The 11303-nt window shown below is 31.7% G+C and overlaps 2 protein-coding genes across 2 annotated transcripts; both read left to right on the top strand.

The window, feature by feature from the left end:
- The first annotated feature begins 2700 nt into the window (after positions 1-2700).
- Positions 2701-5306, top strand: LOC108459363 (thioredoxin-like protein AAED1, chloroplastic). The gene is made up of 7 exons (XM_017758722.2): positions 2701-3214; positions 3321-3367; positions 3471-3585; positions 4291-4335; positions 4603-4662; positions 4762-4857; positions 4950-5306. The coding sequence occupies exons 1-7, from the start codon at positions 2915-2917 to the stop codon at positions 5067-5069; spliced, it is 783 nt and encodes a 260-aa protein (XP_017614211.1). The 5' UTR covers positions 2701-2914; the 3' UTR covers positions 5070-5306.
- An 852-nt stretch (positions 5307-6158) lies between these two features.
- Positions 6159-10894, top strand: LOC108459634 (short-chain dehydrogenase ptmH-like). The gene is made up of 2 exons (XM_053020506.1): positions 6159-10300; positions 10560-10894. Exon 1 carries the CDS (start codon positions 6327-6329, stop codon positions 7164-7166), a length of 840 nt encoding a protein of 279 aa, XP_052876466.1. The 5' UTR covers positions 6159-6326; the 3' UTR covers positions 7167-10300; positions 10560-10894.
- Positions 10895-11303: the final 409 nt, after the last annotated feature.

Here is an 11303-nt window from a genome sequence, read left to right as displayed (position 1 = left end):
TTTCATTCAATATATTAATTTAGATAATAAAATAATTCATTTCATGCAATTTGATCTTTTTTACATTTTTACAAAATCACCTCTAAAATTTTACTTTTATTCAATTTAGTCCTTGAGCCCAAAACATGCAAATTAACCATTTTTACCCAAAATTGAACCTAGTCGAATACTTATGGCATCAAATACAACACATTATTGCAACAGTTTCACATCAAGTCCTTATACTTTTACTATTTTAACAATTTAGTCTCTAATTGAAAAATTCATCAAAAATCACTTAATAAAATACTTTTAAATATCAACCAACATTTCAAATTCATCATTTAACATATAAAATCATAAGGTTCATTAATGACAATATTCAAAATCTTTAACAGTTTCAAAATCGAAGGTACAGGCTAGCTGAACTTAGTTGCCACGATATCAAAAACATAAATATTAAAAGAAATAAACTCAAATTTAGCTTACATGTAAAGGAGGACTTGGCCGAATGTTTAAGCTATCATCCATGCTTCCTTCATTCTCCAATTTCGGCAAAACTAAAGAACAAAGGTGATAGCATAATTGTTTTATTTTTAATATAATTTAATTTATCAAATTATCATTTTAACCTTGATTAATAATTAAAATAAACATTAAATTCAAGCTCATAATTGTCCACTAACACCTTGAATGGTCTAATTACCATTTAAGTCCATTTTCCTTTATTCAATTACCCATTTAATCACTCAAATTAAATAGTGATCAGATTTTATATCTTTTACGATTTAGTTCTTTTTAATTAATTGACTATCGAAACGTTAAAATTTTTCAACGAAACTTTAATAACACCTTAATGACACTACTTAAATATTTATAAAAATATTTACAGCTCAATTTATAAAAACAATGTCCCGAAACCTCATTTTTTAAAACCACTTGACCTCAAAGATTTATCACTTGAATTTAATTAATCCTCGAATAGTATAAATTATCAAATAAAAAATATTTTCAAAGTCACAATTAACTCGTAAATATTAAATAATAATATTTACGAACTTATTCACCAAATTTAATGACTGAAACTCTGCTTTCAACACCTCTAAAAAATAGGTCATTTATATATATATATATATATATACCAAAATTTTAATGTGATATGACTTTAGTTCATTGGTGTCATCTTAATGTAAGTTATTCAACCCTTTTAATTATATTTTCATATTTATTTCTTATCTAATTTACATATCAAAGTATGTCATTTTTCCATTTTGGCATTTAAAGTATTTTTCGTAAAGGTTTGGTACATTATATAATTTAGATTAACCTTATTTTCTTTAAAGATAAATTCATTAATTCATTTAATAAATGGAACCATACAATTTAGGGAGAAAAAATAACAAACACTCGTTGTAGATGGTGAAGGACAAGCTCCATAAACACGACAAAGGCTTTAACCTTAGCATCAATAGAACATCATGGCACGTTAACAATTGATTTTGTCACAACTCAAGCACGACATATCTAGAGTGACTGTAAGCACTTAATACGATAAATAAACCAACCCCGGATGGTCCAAAGCGACAAGCAAAATTTGACAAAAGAGTCAAACATTCACCAAACTAGAGAGGACGGCAACCAAACCATCTCTAAAATTACTTGTAATACTAATGTTACATGCATAAGTAAGACTTAAAAATGTGCTACAAGAGTAGACAAAAACTTCCAAAACTGAAAACATATTAAACAATGGAAAAACAAGCAAAAAAATATATATAACTTAAGACAACAATGGCCCAAATCGACTCATAAAATCATTTATTATTCTAAAATATTCTCAAAAATAGAAATAGATTAAGAAGCTAACGAAAAGTCACACACTTTCCAAGAAAAACTATTAGTGGCCTGTATAGTTTTAGCGGACAACAGGCGTTGTCATTTGTCCATTACAACTTGTGAATACAACAAAGATACCTATAAAATAGATCTGCAAACTGAAAAGAGAGAAGACACGAGGAGTAAATGAGAAAGAAGAAATAAAGGGTTGGTAGGAGCAAGACTATAAAAATGTTCACTAAATTTTGGTGAAATTTTTTTTCACTAAATTATGAAATGTTACTTTTTGGTCACTAACATTATTGACTTATAACGTTTTGGTCACTCGTCCGTTAATGGTCGTTATGGCCTTAACAGAAAAAGTGAAGTGCCACATTTATTCAATGGTCAATATCCAATTTGATCCCTAAACTATAGTTAAAACATTCAATTTAGTACTTTTATAACATTTTTAACTATAATTTTGAAATTTTAATTAAAAATTCTAAAATATAAAAAATTTAAAAATTCTAAAATTAATTATTATTTTTATTTTATAAAAACTTAAAAAATTATAAATCATTGGTGTGATTTTAATTTCTTTTTGAAATTATAATTATAATTATGTAAAAAATCAAAGAGATATTTATGAGTATTTATAAAAATAAACTTAATGGTTTGATTAACTATTGAACTAAGAAAAATATCAACTTGGAAAGGAAAAATAGATTAGGTACCACTTGTAAAAAAAATTTAAATACTAATTTACAAGTTAAACCTTATTTTTACAATATTAATGTAAAAACCTAATTTATAAATTTATAAAAAAGTATAATTTAACAAAAATGAAAATGTGAAATTAAAGGAAATTAAATAAAAGAAGTCTTATATTTTTATTTTCAGAATTTCGATCACACAAAGATAGAAATGGTCGAGTGGAACTGTGGAAGTGGTTGTTAAAAACCCGCCCCCAAAAAAAAAAAATTTCCTGGCGCCATCCACCATACATATTGCCCAAACTTCCGCCACGTAAATAACGAATACAAGACGCGATACACCGCCTTCGACGGTTGGCTTAACTTTCATTGCTCCGTGAAAAAAATAAAAAAACGAACTCCAAATGTCTATGGCGATGATGACTTGTTCAAGGATTTTTCTCTGTTATTCAACTCCAAGATCCCAATTCCCTACAGTCATTTCTTCTCCTTCTCACTTCCTTACTCCAAAGAAAGCTACCTATAAATCCACCAAACATATTACTTTGAACGCCAACGGTGGTAACTCTCGTTTCATGGCCCGAGTCTCTTCTTCCTCTGCCGCTGAATTCCCCACCAACATCGGCGATATGCTCAGCGACGTTACCATTTTCACCGCTTCGGGTCAACCCGTTCTGTTCAAAGACCTCTGGGACCAAACCGAGGTAGTAATAATACTTATTTCTATGCTTGAATTTTCAATCCCTCTTGTTTAAAACAATAATTTCTGGGAACCCAAATTTCTTAACAAGCAGCTTAATATTGATTCAGGGAGTAGCGGTTGTTGCATTTTTGAGGCATTTCGGATGCTTTTGCTGGTATATATGTACATATTTAGGAGCCATCTTTGTTAATTTAAGAAACTAGATTTTCCGTTGGGTCTTTTCAGTGATAAATTTATATTATACTTGTTCTTGGAAGTTGGGAACTTGCTTCAGCTTTGAAAGAAGCAAAGCCAAAATTCGACTCAGCTGGTGTGAAATTAATTGCTGTTGGGGTTGGTACTCCTGATAGAGCTCGTATCCTTGCAGAGCGGGTACTTATGTTTTTTCCATTACTTTTTTTCTTTTTTTTGGTTTTCTTTTTTTTTTTTCTTTCCATTACTTGAGTTCTTCATAGTCTATTCGACAATCTAACTTATGAAAGCTTTAAATGGGAGACCATGAATTTTGAGTCTAACTTGTTTGCTCAATTAGCTGTTTGTAGCAGTTCGTGCTTCATCTTTTCGTCAGGGTTTCCCTTAATCGTTTATGTTACATAATTTGGAAATATGTTGTCAACTTTCAAGGCTTTAACATCTAAAGAAGCTTTGATAGAATAGTTTAACCTATGGTTATCGGACTATTCAGTTTTCCTAAATCATCCATATTTGGATATAGATGTGAGGTATGATCCTTCGAATATATGAAAAAGCTTAGAAAAATTTGGTGAACTTGTGCCGGATCCCATATCCAATACTTACCTTTGAGTCTAAGTAACATAGAGTTTAAACACTTGAAATGTCTTTTCATCTTTCTTATTCTCATATGATTAATCAGATAGGTTGTTACTAAAAATGTAACAATTGCATCTTTTGAGTAGATATGAATGTGTGATCTTCTTTCTTATGGAAATGGATTGAGCATGAAAATTGATTTGTTACTCATTGTAAAACCTAAGTTGAACTTGGCACTCTCGGTCATCCGTGTATTTCTGCATCTGCCTATGTCCTTTTTAACAATTGCATTCATGGAATTTGCAGGTACCATTTCCAATGGACTCCCTTTATGCTGATCCTGAACGTAAGGTAATATGTTGCTAGTTTTACGTCTTGAGTGTGAGTATTGGGTGCGCATATGTGTCTGACATAGATATGTTCAATATTTATCAAGATTTCCATGTATTTGGAGGGTCTTTGGAGGATAATACCCTTATACCACTGTCTGGATATGTTTCGGAGATGTGTGTAAAACACAGGACAACTCATAGATATGTTTTACTTATTAATCATGCTCATTTAGTTGAATTTCCCTCTTTTTGTGATTGCAAGTGTTGAACATCTCTTCAATTTCAGGCATATGATGTTCTGGGTTTATACTATGGTCTTGGGCGCACATTTTTCAATCCAGCCAGTGTAAATTCCATTCTCAGCTTATAAGGAGTTACTTTTGTTGTTCATTGAGAGACGATGTCTCATTAATTGATTCATATAAAATTTCATATGTATGTACAGGCGAAGGTGTTCTCAAGACTTGACAAAGTGAAGAAAGCTATGGAAAACTATACCATCAAAGCAACTCCAGATGATACAAGCAGTGTCTTACAACAGGTTTCAGAATTTGCATCAACATTCTTCGTAATTGGTGTTTCAGTTAAGATTAACCGGCTGATCATTCAGGTTTGATTTGGTTCTTTTATCAGGGAGGGATGTTCGTATTCAAAGGTAAACAGTTGTTGTACGCACGAAAAGACGAAGGGACCGGAGATCATGCTCCCCTAGATGATATCTTTGATGTTTGTTGCAAAACCCCTGTTGCATGAAGTGTTCCCTATGCTGTATATTCTTCGATCGTTCTAGGCAAGGCGGCTTCTGATATTGGTATGCTGCAAATTCTGGGTTATTGTTCCAGACACATCTTATTTGTAATCCAGGCTGCAAAATATTGCCTTCAATAATGTTGGAAATCCTACCTGGGATAGTTTGATATATGCAGTTTCTCATGTAAAGCGTGTTATGATAGGAGAAAGAAAATCTATGAAAGCCTTGATCAAAAGAAAGTTCAATTTATGCTATCAAGTGATAAAGTTTAAGGGCTGAAACTTATTAATTTGTTTTCATAAGGTTTTGCATATGAACTTAGAAACAAGTATGTTTTATTTATCACGCACAAATGTTATATTTGGACTTTTCTTGTATATGTGTGAGTTTAAGTTTCACCATACAGATTACTTACTAATAATTGAGCTTGTAAAATCCTTTAAAAAATTAATGGTCAACTAAATTACAAAATAATAAGTTAAAATTTATAGTTAGTCTTTGTAATTTGACAAAATTTAAGATTTAATCTATATATTTAAAGAGATAAATATTAAGTTTATTTATTTATTTAAATATTTTTGTTTAGTTAATTTGAAGTTTGGATTAGACTAGTATGATTGAAAAAAAAATAAACATGATAAAGTTTTGACAAATGATAATGATTGAACTAGGATTTTTAAGTTGAAAAATTAGGAGGATTGAATTTTAACTTTTAAAGATAAGGACTAAATCTCCAATTCTATACAAGTGCAGGGACCAACAGCACATAATAACAACAATGCAATTCAGATAAGGCTTATGAGTTATGGGCCAGGCTAGGTCTATTTTAGGGCCATTTATGCTTTGGCAAACCAGCACTATGATTTAGGCCGTTGATTAAGTTTTCAGTTGGGCTTCCCGTAAGATTTGAAGAGATGAGATAGGAGGAATCCTTGATTTTTGGATCTGAATTGCATTATAATTTTTTAATGGTTGCGTTATGTGGAAAGAAAAAAGGTGTTGAAGATAAACTCTTATATATGTTAAAAGACAAAGATAAAAGGCCTATATGTATATAAGCTAACAAGCTAAGAAGCTCTAATTTTGCCGGCCAATTTGCTTTGAGCAAGCATATGCGTTAAGGCATATTCTTCATCTAGATTTATGAAATAAACAAGAAAAGCAAAGCCTTGTCGTATCCGACAGTCTGCCTCACCAACAATCTTTTATAAATGAAACATTCTTAATATAATCAAAGAGGAATATGAACACGACCTAAAATGCATGAGCCAAAGGTTGTTCTAGTCACCGGTTGTGCAAAAGGTGGCATTGGATTTGAGTATTGCCGGGCATTTGCCGAGCAGGATTGCCGGGTCATCGCCTCCGATATCCCTCAACGCAAGGATGACATGCTAGATTTCGGTTCTGATAAAATCGAAATGGAAGAGCTTGATGTTTCATCAGACGAGAGCGTATCATCAGTTGTGAATGGTATTATATCCAAGTACGGTCACATTGATGTGCTTGTAAATAATGCTGGTATAGGAAGCACCGGACCGTTAGCCGAGCTTCCGTTAGATGCAATCAGGAAAGCTTGGGAAATCAATGCACTGGGGCAGTTAAGAATGGTGCAACAAGTTGTGCCTCACATGGCGTCGAGGTGTCGGGGAGTTATAGTTAATGTAGGGAGCATCGTTGGGAAGGTGCCGACACCATGGGCGGGGTCATATTGTTCTAGCAAGGCTACAGTCCATGCCATGACCAACAGTTTGCGAGTTGAATTAAGGCCCTTTGGCATCGATACGGTGCTTGTGATGCCTGGTTCTGTGAGATCGAATTTCGGAAACTCTAGCCTCGAGAGGCTGGGACACCATGATTGGAAACTTTATAAGGAATTCAAGGAGGCGATTGCAGAGCGGGCCAGGGCTTCGCAAGGTTCAAAGGCAACGGATGCAACTATGTTCGCAAGGCATGTAGTGAAGAAGGTTTTGAGTCCTAAACCACCAAAGCAGATAGTGTTCGGTCACATGACTGGCTTGTTTGCTGTTCTTTCATTGTCCCCGCTTTGGGTTAGAGATATGTTTTTTCGAACTCGTTTCAATTTAAATAAGAAAATGTAATTGATTATAATTAATTGAACATAAATATCGGATACAAATATATGTCCGATATATATATTTTTAACAAAAAATATCCAACACAAATACTTAAAAAACTGTACTAATGAAATTAATTATAAATTAATTACTGGTATTGCTATGTTTATGAATCACTGGTATCTATGAAATTGCACAAAAATGTACAGACTTTCCTTTTAATGGTGATATTAAGGAATTGCAAAAATTTTTATATTCAATTTTCAAAAACTTCGAAAAACAAAAAGAATTTAACAAAATTATTCTCAAGTCTAAGTAATATAACTTATATGTAATGGAATTTCATTTCAACCTTTTAAAGGTTTTACGGTCACACCATTGAAACGCCTCTCATGGTTTCTTTGCAAACTGATGGGAGATTTAAACACCTCATTTGCTATTTATATCAATTTTTTTAAATATATTTATCGCATAATTTTGTTCTTAATCTAGTTCATGACTATGCCATAATCTACTTGTTTATTGTATAAAGGAAACAAGCATCACATTTCAACAAAATCTTATATAATTTTTTAAAATTTTGTTACATAAAATTTTTACTGACATTATATCTGTCAAAACCATTTTTTTGAAAACGGGAAATCGACTTTTGAAAACGAAAAGTTGGGAGTCGCCACCAATCCTTTTTGTTTAGGTGTGATCGAGTCACCCTGTGGTTGATTATTTTAATAAAATATTTTGATTTATTAAAACAACATTTTTGGTCTACGAAAAACTAGAAAATGGATTCGGGAGTCAGTTACGCACGAGGAAGGATTAGCACCCTCGCAAAGCCCAATATCGGTACCGTATTATCGATTAATGTCCTAATGTTGAAAATTTGAAAAAATTTTAAAATACAATCTTTAAAAACGCTTGGATAACTTAAATTGGATATTGAGATTCTCTCGCTTAAAAGAAATAAAATATTACGTCCAGCACGATTGGATACAATATTTCGAAACCTCAACACAGGATCATCTCAAGATTTCCAAAACACATGCACTTAAAACTTTTAAAAAGGATATTTGGCTATTCGGCCCTTCGGCCCAAATGGTAAATCGAAACCTCGACACAAGATCATCTCAAGATTTCCAAAACACATGCACTTAAAACTTTTAAAAAGGATATTTGGCTATTCGGCCCTTCGGCCCAAACGGTAAATCGAAACCCAGCACGATTGGGCACGATTTATCGAATTTCCAAATACGAAACATTGCCTCATTTTAATTTGAGAAAACATGGATGAAATGTCGGAAGGATATTCCGTATCTTAGCCGAATAAAAAAACGAAACCCAGCACAATTGGGCACGATCTCTCAAACTTCCAAACACGGAATATTGCATCATTTTAGTTTAAGAAAACATGGATGAAATTTCAAAAAAGATATTCCATATTTTAGTCGAATGGAAAATTGAAGCCCAGCGCGATTGGGCAGGACTTCCCAAAACTTCCAAACACGAAATATTGCCTCGTTTTATTTTAAGAAAATGTGGATAAAATTTCAAAAAGGATATTTCATATTTTTAGTCGAATGGAAAATTGAAACCCAATACGATTGGGTACGACTTCCCAAACTCCCCAAATACGAAATATTGCCTCATTTTAATTTTAACAAAACATGGATGAAATTTCGAAAGGATATTCCGTATTTTAGCTGAACGAAAAATCGAAACCCAGCACGATTGGGCACGATTTCTTGAACCTCCAAACACGAAATAATTCCTTAAGTTGAGAGGGTAGGAGTTGACAATGATAAAAGTCGAGTTAAAACGTACTTGTTTGATTTGTTTGGAGATAAAAGGCTATCGACATTTAGAAAATATGGAAATTACAATCATGTTGCATTACCAAGAAATTAAACATAAGCATATGCACTAAATCTAATTACTGATGGTGACACATGATGTGCAAAACCGTACGAAGATTTAGAGTCAATGCAATATAATCGATTTAAAGGCTATTAAATATGTACAGGAAAAATACACATGCTAGAATTTGAAATAATTTGTATGTACATAAAACTAATAATATATGGTCAATTCTTTAAATATACAACATGTAAGAAGTAATTGAAATAAATAATATGTTACAAAAATTCAAATGAAACAACTCGATTTAACTAATTATGTATATGCATATGAAGATGAAAAATTAATGTAAATAATATATACACAGAATTACTAAAGTATTTAAAATAAATAAACAGTTTAAGCTAGGATGCTCAAAAGAAGATTAACTTATACATAAATAAATTTAAAAGGAAAGAAAGGAAAAAAATACCTAAATAAATTTAAAAGATATTTGCATGAAATAATATAGTCCAACAGTGTGTACTTAAAGTATAAAAAGCTATGTATACGTGCACACAATAGTACTAAATTAAAATCATATAAAGACGTAGAAATATATGTGTTAAAGGGAGTTTAAAATAGATAAATTGTAAGGTAAAACCATTTTAACACACAAAAAAAAATATAAAAATAAATTAATGAAAATATAAAATAACCAATTAAAACCAGTAAAGTCTGCAAAGACAATTTCTAAAAGATGACTAATGAAACAATTTTAAAAACAAAGAATAAAAAAGGTATACTGAGATAACAAATATTCAATTGAAATAAAAAAAATATAATAAAAAAGGACAATTTGAAAATAAATGTAGTGATGAAACATAATTAAGGATTTAAAAAGATAATGCGCGTAAACGAAAAGGGATTGAAAATACAAATAACCCAACTCCTCAAACGTGATGCCTCAAAACGGGCCAAAATGCAAAAGCACGAGAACTTTGCGCAAAATTTAAAAAAACGAATTAAATGTGAATAGGGTTAATTAAAAGATGAGATAAAAAGGAGGGCCAAGTATGAAAATAACCCCACAAGCCCAAAATGCATGGATCATAGCACCCCAAACGGTGCCATTTAAAATGCAGTACAAAGAGTCTTCCTTTTTTTAAACCAAAATTCATTTGGTTTCTGCCATTTTTGAAATAGAATATGGCAACCCCTTTTTCCCCAATTTGCTAGGGCTTGCACCCTATTTTGGTGCACCAAAAATGGAGGGTCATCGGCACCCTCATGCCGTTGCCTCCGGTGCCTATCCACGGCGAACCCAGGTAAGTCTCCTTTCCTTCGATTTTACTTTTATTTAAAAAAAAAAAAAAAACAGTTTATAAAAGGAAAACATTAAACGAAAATCAGAAAAGAAACAGAAAAAAAAACACCTCTTTAACCTTTAATCTGACTTTTTTTGATGACTATTGCTTGTGTATTCTCTGCTGTGGGTAAAAAAATCGGGAAAAAAACCATTACTTTTACATTTGTTTTGTTTCCATTTTATAGCCGACTTTTACAACTTATTTTACATGTTTGTAGGAGCACGTCTCTAATGTGGAGGTGGAGTGGCATACAACACGGAGGAGGTGCGTGACGTGCGGAAGAGGGACTGCTTCAATTTGTTGAAACGGCACAAAATGACTGCTAGGGTTTCCTTTACTGAAGATGTGCTGGGTTTGTGGGCCAATTGGGCCCTTAAAAATTTGGGTCTGAATTGGTAAACAAAGTGGACTGTTTATTTTGGTTTTTATTTATGGGTCCCGGGCTGAATTGGGCCATAACAATATCATAATTTAATATCTATCTATACTTGTATCAACTCCTTCACCACATTGCGAGTTAATCAGACATAATTTAATTGAGATATTAGTAAACACACTTCTTTCTATGTTTAAATTAACCTGTCACTAGACACCAATTAAGTTGAGATATTAGTAAAATGTCTTTTATATACAAAATAACAAATATTAATATAAGGATGTTTAGGGTTTAGGATTTTCTATCTTTTCATTTTAATAAAAATAATATCATAACGGGATTTGAATTAGAGCACATACATATCAAACTTGATTTTTTATATAATTTTTAATAAATATATTTGTGACATAAAAATTTCACCCACATAATGAGTCACATACCCTATGCCACATGCATTATGTGAGTAAAAATTATTATGTAAAAAGTTTATATAAAAATAAACTTTAATTGAAATAGGTGAAAATTTGAATCTCTTTGAATCTCGTCCTGATGAAAATAAATTTATATTAAAATTTATTAGATATT

Source organism: Gossypium arboreum, chromosome 10, assembly GCF_025698485.1.
Source record: "Gossypium arboreum isolate Shixiya-1 chromosome 10, ASM2569848v2, whole genome shotgun sequence".
In the NCBI taxonomy this organism is placed as follows: Eukaryota; Viridiplantae; Streptophyta; class Magnoliopsida; order Malvales; family Malvaceae; genus Gossypium; species Gossypium arboreum.
The sequence above is the reverse complement of the archived record's forward strand: the minus strand, read 5'-3'. Positions and strand labels throughout refer to the sequence as shown.